The following is a 22446-nucleotide window of genomic DNA, read 5'->3' as shown; positions in this document are numbered from 1 at the left end:
GTCGTGCAACAAAAATATTAATCGAACATTCAGTTTTTTCACCGTACCAGTTAGCGTAATACTCGATGCTCTCTTTGTGCAGTTACAGGAATAAACGTTTAAATAGACAATAAATAAATGTTACTATGTCTATTAAAAAAGAGTTGCTTTGAATAATTTATTCACATACCGTTCAGGGGCATTTACAAATATATAAGACCTAACGAATACCGTGTGACACGGTATCTCGATTATAAATTAAAATGGATAATATATATATTTTCGTTGAATACTGAATTACAAAATTAATATTATCAATTTGACAATAACTCCTGGCTATAGATAAAATAAATCTTTAAATAGCGGCCAATTTATCTAAAAGAAAGAAATGCTATTTGTCAAGCGAGATACAAATTTATATACATCATGTTTATGGAACAACGTTCGAGTAAAGTTCAAGTAACCATTGAGAAAGGGACAAAGTTTTGATGCAATAATGTTTAACAAATAACGCGTGTGTATCTTCTTGCATGACAAAAGGCATTTGTCGGAGCAGATATAACACAGTTATCAAATTGATAGTATTTCTCGTATCGCTTAAATACTGTTTTTTATACGCACGTATCTATGTAAAAACACAGCCAATTATAATATTACGTTTCTTACAAAGTATTGAGTTTGCATTCTTTCTCCATTACAATTTTATAATACACTTTCCAGCAACGACGGTGTAGTATTTTTTACAAATTCTATGAGACGATGTACCTCTGGCACGTTTAAAAATTATCTTATTAAATCTTTATAAAACATAAATATCAAGAAAATTCCATGAACGCTCAGTTTACTATACTTAACAATATTTTAATTAAATATCCATTGATTCATAAATTTTTGCAACGTGGTACTCGAATGTTGAGACCGGAAATATACATTCACGTGTAAATGTGTTCTACGCACCGAAATATTGTATAACAGTAACGTACATCAGAAAATAAAACGGGGCTGTAGTGTGTATCAATTTTCAGAAAATACTATCTTTGAATATATCGAACACTTATACCGATCGATGCAATAGCACTGTAATTACAAAGGAACCTCATCTTCCTTTCTACGATAAGGAAAATGTATTACAAATTCACCTGGAACTTTGAGTAACTTTGTAAAAGAATATAGTATTTAAATATTTAAATAACCTAATACAGGAAACGACTTGCAGGCATGTTGACCGCGCCCCGACAGCTACTGGGTGGAGGATTTTCGTCGTCGGAATTTTCATTTTTTCGTAACAATATCGAGCTATGTCGGTGTTGGGATTTCTCAGCTTGATGTCTTAATTCCTCGATATAGGCTGTGGTATCATTCGCCACCAGTTCCTGCAACTGTTTGCTCAGCGTCGACAGTTCCGGTTTCTCCTCGTTGTAGATTCCTTCGAACGGGTCAGATCTTTCGTAAAATAATATATATGGCGTGTCCGGTGGTTTCAAATCCTTGAAATCGTTAAACGTTGTTTGCGAGACGTAACTGTCGTTAAATTTGTACCAATTTTGCTTCGAGTCACGAGCGTAAGTAAAGTAATGACCATAATCCATGCTATAACCAGAGTGTACAACGGCGGCGTACAGTTGATACGTTTTGGTAGATGTGCATAAAGGCGTCGATACCGGTAATTGTATAGTTTCGTTATACATCACTTTGTGCCGTAGTTTCGTTCTTAGTCTAGTATCGAAATCGTAATGAAAGTGTTTCAGAATCAAAATTAAATATGTCGGTGCATGGAGAATTTTTATAAACCTTAGCGCGTCACAAAGTTTCATACATTTATCGCATCGGTATTTGTTCTCGCCAGTCATCTTCTCTGGTCTGAGATAATAATTGATTAAATCTTGGACAGAGACTTCTTGGTTCTCCTGTATCTCTTCCGGGAAGCACAGTTGCAAGTCACGAAACTTGTCTGTATTATGAGAACTAGTATCACATTGAGCACACTGATAAGTAATTTTACATTTTCCACCTAAAACCCTATGTACAAGAGGTACTTGTGTACTCGTATCTTCAGCGCCCACAGATTGTATACCACTGTCTGTAGAGTCCGAATGTGAATCACTAAGTTGCTGTGTTTGTGCTAAATCTTCTCCTGCAAATAAAATTTAGAAGCTAGAAATAATTGCTAAGTGTTACAACAAAATACAGTATCGGAATGTAGTTATTACCTTGCGTAAAATCTGCTAACGATTGTGTTTTTCTTTCTAAAGCTATACTTCCGGTTAAATCTTCTTCCGTTGTCCAACGTTTAATACTGCCTCCTTCGTCGTTTACAGAAGAAACATAATTTATTTCCTTATCATCTTTATACTTGGGATTAGAATCATTAGCTTCACAGTTCGCGGTAGATTTTTCTTGCTCGTGTAAAAGATCCAACAGATGACTGTTAAAATATAGAAAACATTTAATAAATAAGGTACGATTTTGTTTTAATGCAATGAAAATGAGTACAGTTCGTTGCTGACTCGAAGTCCCGCGGCAAGAATGCGGGAGAAGTAGAGGGGGAAGTACTGTACAGCGATGACTTGATGGCTAGGCACGCTGATTGGCCGTAGCTTAATAGCGACACCTGCTCTCATACGCATTGTCGTTATTGGCTGAGTCGCTAACAATTACAATTCCATCGCGTGACAAAGGACGCGAACGAAACGTACAGGAACAGAGTAGGTTAGGACGCTCAAAATACTAGCCATGAATAGAACAAAAGTGTATCTCTTGAGGTTATGGAGACCCCACTACTATGTAGCGTGACGTCAGAGCGGGCCTCTATGGTGGGAATAAACCTTCTCTCCTTGCCCTTGCCGCGTTTAGTTTGTCGGTGCCTAGTCAACAAGTCATCTCTGAATAGTACGCGTATTCCCACGTAAACATTAACCTCTAGCTCGCTATTGGTCGCGACAGTTGCCCCTGTGCCGTCCCGCGGGTCATCAAATCAGCGGTGAACTGTTTTAGTAACATATTAACCAGAGAAATTCTGAACTGTCTTGTTGTTGACCCGGCAGAAAGTAAGCAGGACGAGAGGCCAACAAAATTTCAGTTGGCGCCAAGGAAATCCTCTTCGAGTACAACAAAAGAGTAAATAGATTTTGTAACTTATTAATTACAGCCTGGTCGTCGGTTTTGCTCAAAGATTTGTACATTAATACTTCGTAACAAAATCGTCTGGTCATTAACAACGATTGTAGTACACTATTCATATAACACGTGTTTCCAAGATTCGAAAGCCCGACTTTCCCATTGTGCGGTTTCGGTGATTCGATTATTGGCTCGATTATTTCGGTTTCATCCATCCAGACGTGATCGTTCCATATTTCCTTACAAATGTTCATTCGTGGTTGCACTAGGAAACTATTGTCTAAATGACCGTATTGACATAGATCCGGGAACCTTATCATAAGTATTTTCATAATATCGAGTAAGTTTTGTCTACATTCCATGCTCGAATCGGAATCTTCTTTTATTAAGTAAGTCAATGCCATTTGTGTATTTCGCAGTATAGTTCGAAACAGGGACGGAGATCCTTGCCTTTTTAAAATATAAAATATAACCGTGGAAGCATTTTGCCGGATCACTGGTACTAACAAAGCGCGAAACATTACGTCCAGCGTTGCCTTTGCCACCTCTATAAGTATAGAATATTTATGTTGTTTTTCTAAACCGTATATAAATTCCATAATCCAAATGCTAAGTCGATCCCCTCTCCATTTTGGAAGCCAATGACACAGAACTCTTAAAGCTTGGGCTAACTGAAAATCACTGTGCGATTCGGAAACAATCCAGTCCACAGCTTGCGGAATAATAGACGGTTCCACCAGTTGTAATACAGCCGCTAAGCCAGGTCCTGGATCTTGTTTACGTTCTGTATCCGATATAATTCTATATAATGTTTGGAGGCATATAAAAATTAAATTATCGTTTTCAATGTTTTCAGACTTTGTTCGCATAACTTTTAAAAAGTTTTGAACTTTGGTCGCATTCTCAGTGAACTCTGAAATCTTTTTTGGATCAGGCGGCATTGAAAACGTGGAGAGACTTATAACGATTGCTTCGCATAGCTTCGAATGATTCGTAGATTCTGGTAAATATACGCTGTGTTCCAGTAAGGTTTGAAGAATCATTGTTAAATCAGACATGTCGGTGATCTCAGTGTTCCGTAACATAGCTGCAACATCGTTTGAGATTGGATTGATGCAGAACGGTTTGTCGGTTAAATATTTTGAGAACCATGTCAGGACTTTTGGAACCTCATGTACATTTAATATCTGACCGTTAAGTATTTCTCTTAAGATACATTCGTAATTGTTTAATTGTCTGTAGAGAGGCTCGGTTTGTAGTTTTTCAAGTTTGGTCCATCCTTCGGTAACCTCTACACCTTTGCCAGCCACTATTAAATTTATACATTGTTTGACGTCGTATTTAAGAATTTGTTCGGTATCCATTTCTCGTCGATTATATCGCTTTCACTACACTTTAAACTACTTCTCTACAATTTTTAATTAGAACTATTATTAACCTCAACCGAGAATGACTTTCACGAAAATCTAAATGATTTCGTGATCTAGAGAAATAAAAAAAAATACAGATGTTAACTTCATGATAGGAAAAGTAACTATACTTGCGATGAAGTTAAAGGTTACTTTTCATTTCAAAACTACAGAGATTAACCAAAGAGTATATACTCTGTATACTCTGTATAGACCTAGCATCTTATAGGAAAAACAGAAGTGCATATCGACCTCGTTAGAAATCAATGGTTTTATAGCACCGCGGACGAAGTACAGTCGGCCCCATAAGTATTTCTACCCTCGAGGCTTGTATAAAAATTTTCGATAAGAATAAAGTTATAGTTCGGCCCAGTTACCGGAATCACTCTGCATTTACGTCAAAGTCAATATCTCATCTATAGTGCCACCATACGGCTATAGCGATCAATAACTTTCATAGACTTTAGGTCCATGGTGACTTTCAGGGGAAGGTAGAAGCATCCGTATCCGTTGATATCACCTCGTGTAACTTTAATCTATGGTACTATTCGTCGCAAGTATAGCAGTGTGTGTAGCTCATACGTAACGTTAGGTATCGTACATGATGTGTGCACGTTGTATCTGCATTGCGAAGTATAGATATAGCGATAAACAGTGAAAGATTAAGTTTGCAATATACGACATAGAGGCTTGGGAGTAAGTGCAAGCGTTCATTAAGGTTGACACGTTGATGGAGTGTCATTAGATTACGCGTCGTATTGGACAAAATTATCTTCCGTCACGCTTCTTAGCAGCAGACTTTACGTATCGCAAGCGTGTATAGTGCCCTTTGTCGGGCACAAAAAAAATCGTGAAAATTGCATATATTTCGCGAGAAGATATGCCAGACAGTGGTGCTGTTTATCAACCCACGACAGTGGGTTATACGTATGATAGCGGAGGTGATGGTGCTGGGGGCGGCGGCGGGTTAAGAAGTGGCTTTTGGAGAATCATATCCAGGCATAAACTCAGTTCTAGAAAATGGTTCGAATCTGTATTGCTTTCCGTCGCTGTATCGTTTTTCATTGCTGGTTTGACAACAATGCTGGTCAGTTTAGTGTCGGAGGACACATCGCAGGAAAATAAAATAGAGGTAACTTTAGAACTGTTTGCTAATCGTTTCATGCAAGTATCCGTACTACGCGAATGTGTATTCTGATTTATGAACAATGACGTCATGTTACATGTTACATTAAACTAAAATATTTCGACACGAGCTTGAATGAGTAAACAAGTTTTACCTGAATTAACAGGTGTGTTGTCAATATTTGAGAAATGTCAATTTTCATTTTTAGGTAGTACTTTCGTATAAGTTGAATAGTATTTTTAATTCGTAAATTGTTGACTAGCAGATGGCTTAATGATAGAATACAAGGCAGAGTCGGGTCATATTCGATCCATGATATACTTATTTGTAGTTTCGAAAATAAATAATTCTTGTTTTAAGAAATAGAAACACTAATTTTAAAATAAATTATTATGGGTCGATACTGGCTCAGCTTTGCTCAGGTGGTTAAAATAAATTGATTAAGTTTAGTGGTTTCATAGTCGTACATTGTTCTCGTGTATTATGTGAACTTAAAGTAGAAAATGGTTATAGATAAAGACGAATTTCCCTCCAACGACACCTGCAACAAATGTAGAAGAACATGTCGAAGACACTGCGAAAAGTTCTGTAGCATTAGGTGCTGGTATGATGCTGGTGGGTCTATTATTGGGCTTCGGTTGGGTATGGCTTCGTTTCTTCCATCGCGGCAAATCACCAAGAAGCGGAATGGTTGGAAGCAGTGGTCAGGTAGGCGAGATATATTCATTAGATATGTATTTTGAGTTTGGTTTTATTTACCGGAAGCGTTCCATGCTCTGGTTCGTACGTTCGTTTCTTTATCTTATATACGCGTTGCTATGAGGAAAGATGTTGGGCGGTTTGAATCCATCGACTGACTTGCTGGTGGGTTCCACTTCGCAGTACGGGCCAGTACTCACGGAGTTGCCGAGTCAACTGAAGATGAAACAGTCAAGTTCCCATGATACACCGGCGATACCGCTTTCTGATCAGGAAGAAGAGACACGTACATTAATGCAGGATTCTACGATTCCTCCGTCTGTCTCCATTGGCCCTAATACTATCGCTAATCAGATTCCAGGTTGAGTACAAAGGCTAGCTGCATCGATGTGTAGTAAGAACACACGACATGGACATTGTTTTAATTTTATGCGAATCAACCTGAATCGCACTTCTCTGCCATTTTGCCGTTTAATTTGATTTACCTACAGACAGAACATTTATCCTTTCTAACATTCTTTGGTAGCTAATTGTTATCAATTTTTGTAAATGCGTTTGTACTTTTTCTTTTGCCTGATCAGTTTTAAAATGTAAAAAGTTTATTTCCATAGAATGTCGGCACAAGTACTAGTATAAGGTTTTTCGATTACCATAACTTTTTTTTTATTTAAAATTTCGCCCCTTTGCTTTTATCTATGCATTCCTCCACTCCGTCCATTATCATTGGTGATATGTTAGATAAGCATTGGATCCAGATGTTCGAAATATTCAAAGGAAATGGTTGAAATGTAATATGATCTGTTTTTCAGAATATTATTTTCACTATTATTTAAATGTATAGCATGTTCAGTAGTAATACCAATGTCAATGTTCTTGGTATGGTTGTGAGTTATATTAGTGCAGTATTGGCCTTGCCGAAAGACCAGATTACGGATGCATGTATAAACAAGTAATATTTTATATTCTGTCCAAATTGAATATAACAACGTTCGTTGAGTGTGATTGACAATATTCGTAACAAAGTATTTGCTCATCTGTACGTATATGAAGAGAAATGAGCAGTAACACATGGTGGTACTAGCAAAGTAAACGAGATGTGTATATATTAGAATAACATACGTAAATTACAATACAAGGTTGTCCTATACTTTCAAATTAAGTTGAAATGGGTGCGACACGGAGCAGTGAAGAGAACGCGCTGCACAATTTTTTGTTGTATTAGTTTATCTTTTTTATACTTGTGTTAGTTATAATTGGTACACCTAACTGCATACAATTTAATTAGCATGTATGCCTATTATAATACACATACATATTTTATAATATAAATATTTTGACTCTTTAATGGAATTTTGGACTCCGTTTTACTGATTTTTCATGTAACTATTAAGACTGGGTAACGTTGTGTATATATCTGTAAGGTAATTTACAGTGAAGGTGTTCTGATTATCAGCTATAAATTTAAACAGGTTATAAAAATATTTCTAAGTGAAATTTGTTATTTATGTATAAATATAATATTATTTCATATCAAAATTTCATTTATGATAAGTGATCGTTTTATCATACATACAAACATAATTATTTACAAATAATGTTATTTAATTTTAACGTTTTATAAGTTTATTATAACGTGTGAAACATAACTTTCGTAGAAGGACGGGGTTAATCGATTTGTTAATAAAAATTTATGAACGAGCATATTTTCAAGAATTTAGAAAATCTAAAAGCTTTATCTGGATTCAATGCTGTCGTAGAATAAATATACATAACATCATTAGTTTTTCAATGATTTGTGTAAAGTCCGTGCTATATTAATTCATGATTTATGCATTCATTTATGTAAGTACTCAAATTATATAAGAAAAATAAATAACTAAAAAGTAATGTATAGACATTTATGATTCTGTTCTTTCCTTGTTGAAATTTTTCAAAGTACAGTATGAATGTATTTATTATACAATTAATAACGTTTTTAAAAAATTATTTAGTTTGTTCTGTTTGAAACTTGAGCAACGTAAACCGTTAACACACAACATTACGTGTTAATTTGCGAGTTGTCATTAGTTAGTGCACATGCGCAGGTTGCATGGGACTCGAATTTGAAATTGTCTGTTACGAAAAAAAGGTGTAAAAGGTTATGTCGGTTTGTGTTGTTTTTAAATCGTGTCGGGGATTGTGTAGTGCGTATTGTTACGTTACCGAAAAATTACATTTTGTTTGTTGTGCCCACTGTAATCTTAGAATGAGTAAAAAATTAAAATTTGATACTCTTTCATCATCGAGATCTCTACGATCTGGAGATAAAGCCGGCAGTACAGATTCGTCGAGCACAACATCCAAATATTTTGACGATGATAGCGTTTCGCCGAAGAAAACGGAGAAAAAGAAGCGTGCGCCGATAAAAATAAAATACGAAGAAACAGAAAATGTGAACGACGCAAAGATTTCTAAAGTAAAAACTGAAGATGAGATTGAAACAGGAGGGAATAATTGGATGCCACCAAACTGGGAAACTGTCCTGGAAAATATTAAAGAAATGAGAAAATACGGAACAGCGCCCGTAGACGAAATGGGTTGTCACAAGTGTGCCGATCCCAAAGCTTCCGCCAAAGTCACCAGGTTTCAATCGTTAATTGCATTGATGCTTAGCAGCCAGACCAAGGATCAAGTTACTCACGCAGCTATGCAGAGATTAAACAGCCACGGATGTACTCCAGAAACAATAGCAGGTACTCCCGACGATACTCTTGGAAAGCTTATATATCCGGTCGGATTTTGGAAGGTATATTTTGTGTAAACATTTCTTGTTAAAGAAAAAACTAATTGGTCAATGTACTGTTTTAAAAATGTAACAATCTCTTCCAGAGGAAAATGGAATACATCAAAAGAACATCGGTAATTTTAATAGACAAATATGACGGTGACATTCCTAAAACTTTAAAGGAATTGTGCGACTTGCCGGGCGTGGGACCAAAAATGGCTCATATTTGTATGCAAATAGCGTGGGGCGAAGTTTCAGGTATCGGCGTGGATACACACGTGCATCGTATCTCTAACAGATTGAAATGGGTAGAGAAGCCAACAAAGACACCGGAAGGAACAAGAATTGCGTTAGAAAAGTGGCTTCCAAAAGATCTTTGGAAAGAGGTAAATCATTTGTTAGTTGGGTTTGGGCAAGAAATTTGCTTACCACGATTTCCTAAATGCGGCGAATGCTTGAATAAAGATATATGTCCATTCGTTGGGAACGGTGGAATGCAAAAGAAGAGATAATTTTTTGAAAATGTTTATTATAAATTGTACTTATTTACAATACATACAAAGTACTCAGCTACGTAACTTTTTCTTCGATTTTCCGCTACGTTTTTGGATCTTTTCTACTTTCTTAAGTTTCCTCAAACTTTCTTTTTTATTCTTCTGACGGTTTAAGTTCTGTTTCTTTTGAAATGCTTTACTTTTTCTTACTTGTTCCAAGGCAGCTTTCCTTATTGTTCGTTTTACGTCTTTCCTATTACAGATCTGTGTATCTTTTGTAATCTCTTTTGAACTTTTAACCGTTTTCCTTTTCTTTAGCGTCATTCCAACAATTTCTTCGTCGTCTTCAGAATTCTGATCGCTCTGTTCTTCTTCCTTACTTTCCGTTTCATCGGTACCTTTATTTTCACCGATTAATGCATTTTTTTCCGCAAAATCTGCAACATTTAACTCTAAAATACTAACGGTGTGCCCATCTGTTTCAAATTCTCGCTCCGATAATAATTGTTGAATTTCAGGAACATCACGACTTGATAACAACTTCTTGTAACTTTCCTTTGCCTGCGATGATAATGAATTTCATTATTTTGATATTAATGATATCGGTGCATATACCTACATCGTGTTTAATTCTTTTCCGTTCTTCTTTCAATTGTTGCTGTAACTCCTCCTGAGCTTTTTTCTTCCGTTGTAATTTTCTTTTGTGAAATCCCGTCAAAAAGTCTCTACATTTGAAAGCGAACTATGTTTACAATGTTCATAACCTCTTTGGCTTGATCAATTAACGCGAGTATAATTACCGTCTTTTATCTTCGTCGAATACGAGCGTAATCTTCCTTCGTTTTCTCGGTTGACCAGGTATCCTATTCACATTAAGTAATTTTGGTTGCTGGTTCGCGCGTGCCGCCATATCCACGTGAGTCGATTTACGTATAGGTTATATTTTCGTTATGAATATTACATACAGCAATGCAACGAAGATTAGTGCTACTGACGTGTAAAATAATTGAAAACACAAAGAAAGAAATTAGTATTAGGCGTTGTATAACTTCGATACAACATTTACCTAATTATTTTAGATATTTACAAGCGTGAAAAAAGGTTTAATATTTCCAAATCGAAAGTCAAAGAATTAAGTGCACGCAGGCTTTAAAAACTTAACGAGATCGTTGATTTACCGAATTTGTCGAAGAAAATTTTCAAACGATATAAATGCGCGAAGGGATTCTTTTCACAGCAATATGCATTCGGTTTCGTCAGTAAATCGAATCATATAATATATTGTATAATTGTTTATTTTAAAAAGAGCAGAATATTAGCACACTGCATACATAAAACTCAACTTAATTTCTAACATCTTAAAAATATTTGAATAATTGTTTGCATGTGTTTCAATTCGCACCTATTCTCTGAATACAATACTGATATATTTATACCCAATGTAGCTATTAATACGAAATGATATTAAAGTAACTTTGAACGTGTTTCACAGTAATTAATTGCTTCGAAATAGTTTAAATGCTATCGTGTGACTTGGTACTTTGTTTACGATAATTAGCGCAGAGTTCTCGTTATTATAGATGCAAAAGTGTTGGAATAAATGTGGTCCGATTTCGCGAAACCCTCGTACGGGATCTGATATTCGCGCATGCGTGGGAAATCCTTTTCATGAAAAGAATCCCTCAATCTGGTAAGACGTAATATAGCACTATGGGACATGTGCGTGAGGAACGGTCAGCGTGGTGAGTCGGCTCGCCGCTATAGTACTTAGGTGGAAATCGTTCATTTTCAACGAGAATGTATCGGGTATAAGTGAATGGTTCCTTTCACGAGAAGATCCGTCGGTAGGCAGGCAGCTTTAGGGCGGGGACTCTATTGATTTAAATTTGGTTTGCCGGTGCGCGTGTCAATAGTCAACACACTGCCGCGAAGAGCGCGCGCTCAAGCACCAACCGTTTACACCGCTCCGTGTTGTTCGGATCTAAAGGTTAGGCCCTTCCCGGTGCAGTCACTAAAGATATGTCGTCTAGTATGAAAAACGGAACGATCAACGTTACGGATCATTTGAATGGACCCACTCGCTTCCAGAGCGTCATACCGCAAAAAAGGTCAGTCTTTTTACCGGCTAATTTCTGGTTCGTGTCGGCTCCGAATGGAACCCGATACGGGAGAATATCGCGAAAAATAACCGCGACACCATGAACGTTTGTTGAATTATTTGTAACCACGCCTTAAGGCCTGGTATCAGCTGACTCATCGACAGATGTACGAACCAATGCACCCTTCGTACTATTCGAGCATGAAAAAGATTGAGATCGATCGATAATATTTTTTTTTTTGTCGTTAGTCGACGTGATTACCACTGCCGTGGGATTTCGGTTCGTTAACGCGCGACAAACGTGAAAACCAACGGAACGTTCGATTTGTCTCGGTCGTTTGTTGCTGTCGGTTCAAAGTTTTCCCACAAAAATTGATTCATTTACCGGATTCTTGTTTGCTGTGTGAGATGTTAATACCCTTTCTACCGATTGGTTATACGATTAGTCACGTGGTGTCGGAAATGCGCGCCGAATCTGTCGCGAATTTCGACTCGAAAGATATACCTTCTATACTAATTAGTTTAGAGGAAAATATATGTTAAAATGGTGATAGTGCGTGTTGAATAACGTTATTCCTTTCTGAACATTTAAAGGCAAGAGTTATTGAAGTGGAATGGCTGGGGATACAAGGATTCGGAATTTCGCGTTAACGAAAGGAATATCCTCGAGTTTACTGGCAATCGGTGAGTCTTTTATAAATAATAACATAACTATATCGATTGTGTGGAATAATGTGGCATGTCGTTTCTTCTTCTGTTATCTGTATTTATGTATATTTTTGTAATCTTCAACTACCGCCTACATAATCGACAGATAAGTTTTGTTTCCGATTTTTCCTTTCTTTTTTTTTTTTTTTTGCTTCACAAGAAAAAAATTTTTTTTATGCGAGTAAATTAACTCTTGTTTCATAGATTTATAGCAAGATTGATTTGAGAAAATTATTTTGAGATATATATGAATCTTAATGGCGTTTAATCGATTGAAAAACGTTAAATTAATAGCTTTATTGATTTTGAAGCAGCAAGTAAAGAAATCTATACGTGCGTGGATCGTTAGTAAACAACTCTAACGAAAGTAAACAAATGGAAGCTCAAATAAGCATCTATAATGGGTTCTTAGAATCTTCATACAGCCTTCAGTGTCTTTATCGTTTTTCATATTTGATTCTCGCATTCAAAATGCGCAAGAAATCTTTACAAGAAATACGGAAAACAGAATGCTGCCCCGTTTGTATTTAATCATTCGCATATTTATATCACGTCAAGTAAAAGTGATTCCAAAGGAGACTTTGCGAGTTCATTTCACGTCAAGATGATTTAATTGGTATCAATTGGCATTCGCATTATCAAAGTCTGCTCTAAATCGAAATTACCATTTTCAATCTTCAACGTCGTCGTACTCGTTGCATTTGCATTTCTTCAGACTGAATACTTTTTCCTTGCTACTAATTGTTATTATTTGTTTATTTACAATATACAGGGTGTTTGGACCTGGGAAAAATTTTAAGGGGAGATTCTAGAGGCCAAAATAAGACGAAAATCAAGAATATAAATTTCTTCACTGAGGCTTCGTTAAAAAGTTATTAATAATTTTTTCAACAATTTTAAATCGTTCTAAAAAAATTATTTTCGGCTGCGGGGGTCAATTACAATCATTTTTGGTGAATAGACATACCCTCGAAATCCTAGCCACTTTCAAGAAAAAAATTCGAGAAGGTGGGAAATTTTTTGACAAAATTAAAAAATTTCGAATCGTTTTAGAAAAATTATTTTCAGTTGCGGGGGTCAATTACAATAATTTTTGGTGAATAGACATACCCTCGAAATCCTAACCACTTTCGAGAAAAAAATTCGAGAAGGTTTGAAGTTTTTCGACAAAATTAAAAAATTTCAAATCGTTCTGGAAAAATTATTATCAGTTACGGGGGTCAATTACAATCATTTTTTGTGAATAGACATACCCTCGAAATCCTAGCCACTTTCGAGAAAAAAATTCGAGAAGGTTTGAAGTTTTTCGACAAAATTAAAAAATTTCAAATCGTTCTGGAAAAATTATTTTCGGTTGTGGGGGTCAATTGCAATAATTTTTGGTCATTAGACATACCCTCGAAATCCTACCCACTTTCGAGAAAAAAATTCGAGAAGGTGGGAAATTTTTTGACAAAATTGAAAAATTTCAAATCGTTCTAAAAAAATTATTTTCGGTTGTGGGGGTCAATTATAATCATTTTTGGTGAATACACATACCCTCAAAATCCTACCCACTTTCGAGAAAAAAATTCAGTACGAGCGGAACTTTAATTGTTAATAACTTTTTAACGAAGCCTCCATCAATAAATTAGTATTCTTGATTTTCGTCTTAGTTTGGCTTCCAGAATCTCCCATTAAAATTTTTCCCAGGGATGGCCGAACACTCGGTATAATTTTAATATGCAATTGTAATTTCCAACATGTAATAGATTCTTTATGAAATTAATAGTAAAAGTAATTAACATTTATACTCAGACGATCGTTCAAACTTGTAGCAAAGTTAAAATACGCTATCCTGTAATTACAAAGGGTACTAAAAAGTTTTTCGTTGCACTCTGCAACGCCAAAAATCAACTTTTTCGTTATCTTTATTATCTTTCGAGAAGACAATTTGTAACGCTTTATATAATGTACAGTACATCAATGAAGTTAAAAAGAAATTCGATTGTATCTACGACGTATTACGATACGGTGGTAATTAGTAATTAACACAGGTACGCGTTTAATTAAATGGGGTTCTAGTAATTGCACGATAACATGGTAATTATTAGCATGCGAAGGCTGACGCATTTTGATTACGCGTGTTAGTTAATTAATACCTAACAATAATAATTATTGCATAGTACTAAATTTTATAATAATTTTAAGGGCTCCTTGGCCCTTTTTAAATCAATCTTACGCAATATAGAGTTACCTTTCAGTTAATTTCATTTATCATAAAAGTCAGGATTTTCAATATTAATTTAATATTCAAAAACGTTATTTCGAGAAACATTGCACAGAAAGGGTCCATGGACTCCGTTAAAAAGGTCGAAGAACCACAGTTATCAAGGGTCCCAAAGTTCACTAAAACAAACTCTCGTGTAAATTCGAGGGCCCTCGTAAATACTAGGATCGGGCCAAATGGACTAGGCCCACTTGTGGCTGGGCCTCATTTTAACCACAGAAATTTATGTACATTTGATGGGGACCATGATTTTTGAAACCATGAAGAGCCAAAACCCGAGGAACACGTATGTGCTCAGATCTCGAATATGCCAACGTATTTACGTCAAAAAAAATATAAGAATTTGAATTACAAATTTTCCCGGGACTCGTTATTTAAATTTACGCTACACAATACCCGCGTATCGTGCGTTAGAAACTGCGTTAAAAACACATTTTTTTTTTTTTATAAAAAGTTTCTATAATTTTGTATTTTACAAAGTTTATCTTTTCGTACGTAACGAGCTTACGGTAGATTAGATAGACGCGACGCATTTTTACCGTAACCGGATCCGACGAGTCACCTACTTTCGGTTCTTTACGACAATTACTTGGAAAAACTATTATTAGCATCTCTCTTAAGGACCTGGACGACATTTTCTTTGATTCGAACCTCGAAGACGGAATATTCTGCAATGAAATTCGATGCGTTATTTTGCAGCGAATTAATGCTGGACTCTGAGCAAACGCTGGTAGAAACGACCACGTTAAAATGTATGTTTCGATTGTGTGGTTAAGTGTACCGATTACGTGGCGTTGAAGTGCACGACGAAAAGAATACATTCGGTTTGTTTGATCGTTCGTGGAAATGCAATTAGGACTCGCGCAATGGACGACGCTAATAGATCTCTTTGCAATTCGAATGTAACGTAAAATCGCCGAGAGAGCGCGATCGACGCGTTCTCGCGTGGAACTCGTTTCCCCGTCGGATGTCGTAAGTCGCGAGAAGTTTCGTCTTCGTCTCGTGTTTGTCCTGTCAGCCTTGGAACGTGGATGAAGTGTGCTCGACTGTATTCGGTAAATGAATTCTAATGAACGCGAACGCGAACGGACACGGGACGCGAGTGCAGCGGGAAAGTGTTAATTTGGAAACTGGCAACGGAACATTTCACGCGCGTTTCCAGCGTGATTTTTTTCGAGCCCACGGTTTCCGCGGAAGAACGGAGGAGTCGGGTTACACGGTGACTCACGAAATTTATCAAACGCTTCCCTTTTATTACACTTTTTATTTAATTAGAATGTAATTGTTGACTACTTAGACGTTCCAGTTAATTTTATGGAAAAATTACGGGCTCTTGATGGTGACTAAAATTTTATCTTTCAGTCGACGACGTTGACTGCAAATTGAGAAATAAGAATAACTTTATAATCAGTCTTAATAGGTTTCACACACTATCTGAGAGGTTTGTTAAGTAGAAAGTACTATACAGGGTGTTCGGCCAATCCTGGGCCTTCTAGAAGCCAAAATAAGACGAAAATCAAGAATATCAATTTTCTGACTGAGGCTTCGTTAAAAAGTTATTAACAATTAAATTCAAAAATTTCAAATCGTTCTGGAAAAATTATTTTCGGTTGCGGGGGTCAATTACAATCATTTTTGGTGAATACACATACCCTCAAAATCCTACGCATTTTCGAGAAAAAAATTCGAGAAGATGTGAAATTTTTCGACCGGAAAAAAAAATTTCAAATCATTTTGGAAAAATTATTTTCAGTTGCGGGGGTCAATTACAATCATTTGTGGTCATTAGACATACCCCCGAAATCCTACCCACTTTCTAGAAAAAAATTCGAGAAGATGTGAAATTTTTCCTCGGAAAATAAAAATTTCAAATCGTTTTGGAAAAATTATTTTCAGTTGCGGGGGTCAATTACAATAATTTTTGGTCATTAGACATACCCTCGAAATCCTTGTCACTTTGAAGAAAAAAATTCGAGAAGATGGGAAATTTTTCCTCGGAAAATAAAAATTTCAAATCGTTTTGGAAAAATTATTTTCAGTTGCGGGGGTCAATTACAATAATTTTTGGTCATTAGACATACCCTCGAAATCCTTGTCACTTTGAAGAAAAAAATTCGAGAAGATGTGAAATTTTTCGACCGGAAAAAAAAATTTCAAATCATTTTGGAAAAATTATTTTCAGTTGCGGGGGTCAATTACAATCATTTTTAATGAATAGACATACCCCCGAAATCCTGCACATTTTCGAGAAAAAAATTCAGAACGGGTGGAACTTTAAATGTTAATAACTTTTTAACGAAGCCGCCATCAACAAATTAATATTCTTGATTTTCGTCTTATTTTGGCCTCTAGAATCCCCTTGTTCCCCTTTGTTCATAACGAAAACGTTTATATTATATGAATTTAAATTGTAATATTATTGTAAAGTATTGGAGATGTAAAATTAAAAAGGAGGCCAATCGAGGAATTTCGACTCGTTGATTTTGACTGAAAAAATTGTAATATTTAAATAGATGCGCATGTACACAGTATGTATACGTTATAATGGGGTCAGAGTCGTGTATCTACGAATCCACGCAACTCCAGGCTGTGTAATTCGAGGACTTACTGTATATGAGCTAATACCCGAGAACAGCATCCAGCAGTTTTCGCTTGATTACAACATCGATAATAATATGATAGAACGCATTCAACTGTACTTTCTATTATGTCTGTGACAATGAAAATATAACGTGATTTATAACTGTACTAAGAAGTTTGACTACGTAATTACGAATGCACTCTTCGACACAGTTCTAATTTTATTGATTGGATACAATTTACTAGATTTAATTTTATAATTGTCAATAATTGGTATAAAATATGAAATTAAAATAGATATAAATAAAATCCTCAAATTCATTCAATAATATTTTGACCAATATATGGTAATGCAGATTATAAATTTGTAATTACAGTTGCACCTCAAAATGATATTTGCCCTCGAGGTAACATACTCTAAAAAAGCTGTAGCTATTGAAAGTAATAAAATAATAATTCCAACAAATCATACATTAATTGATTTAAATAAATGACAATAAATATTTCGTCCAATATGTAAATAAATACAAACAAAATATATCGAAGCTCCATTCATATGAATAAGACGAATTAATCAACCTTTATTAACATCTTTTACAATATGAATAACCTAAAATTTATAAAATGAATATCCTAAAAAAGCTGTATGTATTAGAACGAAGATTCTAATTTTAATTTTATTTTTCCACGTTTCACATAACTTATCAATTATTTGTATGATTTTTCTGTCTCCCTTTTACATTCAGCTGTACACAAAGTATAATTGCTAACCTCGTCGAATTGTAAGTGACATAACTTCCGTCCTCAATCTTCATTTCGATAACATTAAATATAATTTACGTCATCGTACTGTCGTTTTATTTTTTATTTATTAATCTTGGCTTATTACAAAGATACAATCGAAAGAAATTTCTATACCATGTTCGTTATCTGTGTATTTAGCACTTCGAGACATTCATATACCTTTCGTCGTTTGAAGGTTATGAATCCATCGTGACTGTCGCCTCCCCTTATTCGCGCTCTCTAATAAACTTAGGGGAAATTGATGATGTCCACACACAGATCTACTCACAAATTCTTCCATTATTCAAATAAATTTTTTTTTTTGTTTATCGAGCAGAAAAAATTCCTCGTGTCAATTGGGATCAAAGTTCTTTTGGACTAACCATAATTCATACAGTATGTCGTTGAATTTTATTAACTGATCAAACATGTCTATTTTGCATGTTACACCATTAGCTGCATATTGAATAATAATGAATAAGATGCACTCAAAGTAAAGTCGTCTTTGACATTTGTAATCAATATTGACTAGTTTGTAATTTATCATGCTGTGATTATCAAATATGTAATTAACGACATCTTTTTTGATGTTGAAATTAAATTAGAAATAATGGCAAAAACCATTCCTTTTTGTGAGTGGAATTATCAACATAGTTGTAACGATCTTCGACCACGCTATAGATTTGTAGGTAATCTCGGTGATAAGATATGCTATTTAAATACAACTAATCGTAATAGACGTGGGAGGCGCCATTTTGATTATCTCCAACTCTTTATCCGTTATTCGTGCGAATATTAACGATTGTAAAAAGGTTTTGGTAGAAACAATGTTAATCAAATTGCACGTTTTGGCGCCAATAACGAATTAAATGTTTATAGGTATCCAATTGGAAACAAAGAACTTCCATATTTCACTCAATGGGTCCAAGACGTGCTGGGCGTGAATTTAACCAGGAAGAATGTGTCCCAACCTGTGCCAACAAACTTACCAGAACCGATTATATCGCCGGAACACTTGGAAGCTATTCAGGAATTAAAAATCGAATACTCCACAAAAGGAATCGATCGACTCGTCAGAGCACACGGGCACACACTTCGAGAAATCTTTACTCTGAAGCATGGGACGTTCAAAAGACTACCAGACGTGGTCCTCTGGCCAAGTGAGTTCGACAAAATTCTAAATAATCCTTATAATAATTACAAACTGTTTTTGTTTTATTTTAATATCATTACAATTTATCGGTGCATTTTTAAAAATATATTATATTAATTTTTGGAACAGAATTAAACTAATTTTTATTTTTATCGGTGAAGTATTATAATGGTTTACTACTCCTCTACTATGTCATTTGGAATTCTTTCAGCTCTACAGTGTTTATCGATTATCGAAGATAGCGGTGGGAGTGAACGAGTTCTCAAGCCTTGACTTAGATATACCTACACTATAATTTCTGAAACGTGTTTTCTATTGTACGGAACGAGCCGCGAATGAATCATGAATATAAGTCGAATCAGAGAATAGTAAAAATAAACGACGCTTTTTCTATCATCGTCTATTTTTCCTATTTGCTTGCACTTTATTTATAGAAATTTGATTTGATAATTCGATTAAGTTCTCTGGTCTAAACTAAAAAATTGTAATTATAATTTCTTTGTTAATAATAAAACGATGCATGTTGCAGGGTGTCACGAGGACGTCGTGAAAATAATCAAACTATGCGCTCGGTATGGATCAGTCTGTATACCGTTCGGAGGTGGAACCAGCGTCAGTGGCGCCTCCTCTTGTCCAGTGAACGAACGAAGGACGATAATTTTATTGGACACCTCGCAGATGAATAGAATATTATGGATAGATAGGGAAAATTTAATCGCCTGTTGCGAGTCCGGTATCGTCGGTCAGGATCTTGAGAAACAACTGCGCCTCCAAGGTCTGACTTCCGGTCACGAGCCCGATTCTTACGAATTTTCTAGGTACGCGATATCATATTAAGAGAGTGCTGTATACATGAACTAATTAAATAGTTCTTAACACTTTAATGGCCGCGCGTATCACGTGAAGACCGTTGTTTATCATCATTGATATTGTAGACCAATGTGAGGTAACTAACTAACTAACCAACTACAAACTAAGTAAATAACAAACTAACTAACTAACTGACTAACTGACTAACTAACTAACTAACTAACTAATTAACTAACTAACTAACTTCAAACTATCTAACTAACTAACTAACTAACTAACTAACTTCAAACTAACTAATTAACTAAGCAACTAACTAGCTATCTAACTAACTAACTAACTAACTAGCTATCTAACTAACTAACTAACTAACTAACTAACTGCAACCTAACTAACTAATTAACGAATTAATGGAATATAGGATATAAATGTAATAAAAATAGGAAATAGGAATTATAAATGTAACCTCAACAAACGTGATAAGTTGAATGTATGATGAAATGGTGGCTGATACAGTAGATCACGCACACGTGACAGTGGCCAAAATCTGCTAGCTAGCGAAGTCACGTATACGTGACAGCGGCCGTCAAAGTGTTAACAACGGAATAACAGTAGCGTAGAATAATTTGTTTTTGATAACAAAATTAGCTAAAATATTGGCATAATCGTTCCTGTTTGTTGAAAGAACAGCTTAGGCGGATGGGTCGCGACGAGGGCGAGCGGCATGAAGAAGAATCGATATGGAAATATCGAGGATCTAGTCGTTCGAGTGAGGATGGTTACTGGCAGAACGGAGGATCCCGAGATAACGTTGGAAAGGGGCATACTGGTGCCCCGGGCCTCGTGCGGGCCCGATTTCGATCATATAATCCTGGGTAGCGAAGGAACGCTGGGCGTCGTCACGGAAGTAGTGTTGAAGATTAGACCAATACCAAAAGTAGTTAAATACGGTAGCGTAGTTTTCCCGAATTTTCAAACCGGCGTACAGGCACTGCGTCAGGTAAGCGTTCATCGTCAACTAAAACTTCTCTGTAACGAAATCATTCGCAAGCATATACAGTAGTGGCCACATAAATGACCTTGACCACTTATGCGGGCACTACTGTATATTAAAACGTTTCAAACGCTATTTAGAAAAGAAAAAGCTTGGACGACTGGTCGGGTAGGATCGTCGAGCGTTAATAATTTCTCATACTTACGAGTAGGTAGCCAAAGAACGATGCCAACCGGCCAGTATACGTTTGATGGACAACGAACAGTTTCAGTTCGGTCAGGTGCTACGACCAGAGACCGGCTGGGGCGGTTTGATTCTACAGGGACTGAAACAAGCCTACATCACGAGGATAAAGCGTTTCAAGTGGGATCAGTTGTGCGTTGCCACGCTGCTGTTCGAGGGCAGCACCTCCGCGGACGTGGCGGCGCAGGAGCGAAAGATATACGATATCGCGAAACAGCACTACGGCGTGCCAGCGGGAGAAACGAACGGCGAGCGTGGATACGTTCTCACGTTCGTGATCGCGTACATACGCGACCTCGGTCTCGAGTATTACGTTTTGTCAGAGTCGTTCGAGACCTCCGTCTCCTGGAAGCACGCTCTGTCGTTGTGCAGAAACGTGAAGTCGCGCGTGGCCAGGGAGTTTTACGGTCGCAACATCGAACAGTACTTCGTCTCTTGTCGCGTCACGCAAACGTACGACGCCGGCTGTTGCGTGTACTTTTACATGGCGTTCAATTATCACGATCTTCCGGACCCGGTCGAGACCTACGAGACGATCGAGCACGCGGCGCGCGAGGAGATCCTGGCGAACGGTGGTTCCTTGTCCCACCACCACGGCGTGGGCAAGCTGCGCTCGTGTTTCTATACGGACGCCGTCGGGGAAGTGGGCGTGTCCTTGTACAGGGCGGCCAAATCACACCTGGATCCCCACAACATATTCGCGGCCGGGAACCTGGATCCAAACTGCATATCGAAACTGTGAACTCTAACACACCCGACGAAACATTGTGATAGTTCAGAATCTTGTCGCTATAGGGGGATTATTTAACACGTGGGAGTATTATGGTTCTTATTAAGAGAAATTCGTTAGACGACTAAGACAATCGGTGTTTGCCCTTTACTAAAACACGTCTCCGACGGTCATAGAAGTGGTGTGTGAAATTAAAAAAAAAAGAAGAGAGACTAGTATAATACACGAAATAAATATGCACCATGGTGTTTAGTTGGTACAAATACCGGGATTTGTATTTGTATCGACATTTTTATAAGTTATTATAAATAAACAAGACTCGCTTACTTATAGTACTTAATCAACATTATCTGCAGCTTATTTATCCGAATTATTTGTTCTCGATAAGTAATTCGTAGTTTTGTTTTTTTTTTTTCCTAATAAAAGAATATTCGTTACTTTCAGTCCGTTAAAGTTAGGGAAACGATCGTTTCCTCTCGTTATCTAATCTGAT

General features: G+C 36.4%; 5 protein-coding genes across 7 annotated transcripts; 3 read left to right on the top strand and 2 right to left on the bottom strand.

Moving 5' to 3' along the window:
- Positions 1-83: 83 nt before the first annotated feature.
- On the bottom strand, positions 84-4658 carry LOC122395085 (ubiquitin carboxyl-terminal hydrolase 35). Its single transcript, XM_043392401.1, has 3 exons — positions 2986-4658; positions 2190-2404; positions 84-2113 (listed from the first exon to the last, which is right to left on the bottom strand). Exons 1-3 carry the CDS (start codon positions 4458-4460, stop codon positions 1173-1175), a joined length of 2631 nt encoding a protein of 876 aa, XP_043248336.1. The 5' UTR covers positions 4461-4658; the 3' UTR covers positions 84-1172.
- Positions 4659-4902: 244 nt separating this feature from the next.
- LOC122395087 lies at positions 4903-8133 on the top strand. 2 transcript variants are annotated; one of them, XM_043392405.1, is made up of 3 exons: positions 4903-5637; positions 6145-6339; positions 6514-8133. In XM_043392405.1, exons 1-3 carry the CDS (start codon positions 5386-5388, stop codon positions 6694-6696), a joined length of 630 nt encoding a protein of 209 aa, XP_043248340.1. In that variant the 5' UTR covers positions 4903-5385; the 3' UTR covers positions 6697-8133. The 2 variants fall into 2 exon arrangements, with proteins under 2 accessions (XP_043248340.1, XP_043248339.1); XM_043392404.1 differs by having other exon boundaries at positions 4906-5637; positions 6460-8133.
- A 228-nt stretch (positions 8134-8361) lies between these two features.
- On the top strand, positions 8362-9606 carry LOC122395303 (endonuclease III-like protein 1). Its single transcript, XM_043392746.1, has 2 exons — positions 8362-9115; positions 9199-9606. Exons 1-2 carry the CDS (start codon positions 8471-8473, stop codon positions 9604-9606), a joined length of 1053 nt encoding a protein of 350 aa, XP_043248681.1. The 5' UTR covers positions 8362-8470.
- Positions 9607-9660: 54 nt separating this feature from the next.
- Positions 9661-10684, bottom strand: LOC122395302 (nucleolar protein 12). Its single transcript, XM_043392745.1, has 3 exons — positions 10389-10684; positions 10208-10313; positions 9661-10149 (listed from the first exon to the last, which is right to left on the bottom strand). The coding sequence occupies exons 1-3, from the start codon at positions 10496-10498 to the stop codon at positions 9661-9663; spliced, it is 705 nt and encodes a 234-aa protein (XP_043248680.1). The 5' UTR covers positions 10499-10684.
- A 620-nt stretch (positions 10685-11304) lies between these two features.
- On the top strand, positions 11305-22391 carry LOC122395005 (alkyldihydroxyacetonephosphate synthase). Of its 2 annotated transcripts, XM_043392271.1 has the most exons (6): positions 11305-11696; positions 12281-12370; positions 18906-19186; positions 19709-19997; positions 20677-20986; positions 21192-22391. In XM_043392271.1, the coding sequence occupies exons 1-6, from the start codon at positions 11608-11610 to the stop codon at positions 21963-21965; spliced, it is 1833 nt and encodes a 610-aa protein (XP_043248206.1). In that variant the 5' UTR covers positions 11305-11607; the 3' UTR covers positions 21966-22391. The 2 variants fall into 2 exon arrangements, with proteins under 2 accessions (XP_043248206.1, XP_043248208.1); XM_043392273.1 differs by lacking the exons at positions 11305-11696; positions 12281-12370 and adding an exon at positions 15613-15635.
- The last annotated feature ends 55 nt before the right edge of the window (positions 22392-22446 follow it).

This window comes from Colletes gigas, unplaced genomic scaffold (genome assembly GCF_013123115.1).
Source record: "Colletes gigas isolate AHSC1104 unplaced genomic scaffold, ASM1312311v1 Colletes_gigas_Sc00005, whole genome shotgun sequence".
Classification (NCBI taxonomy): Eukaryota; Metazoa; Arthropoda; class Insecta; order Hymenoptera; family Colletidae; genus Colletes; species Colletes gigas.
Note: the sequence above shows the minus strand (reverse complement) of the source record. Positions and strands in the feature narration are given on the sequence as shown.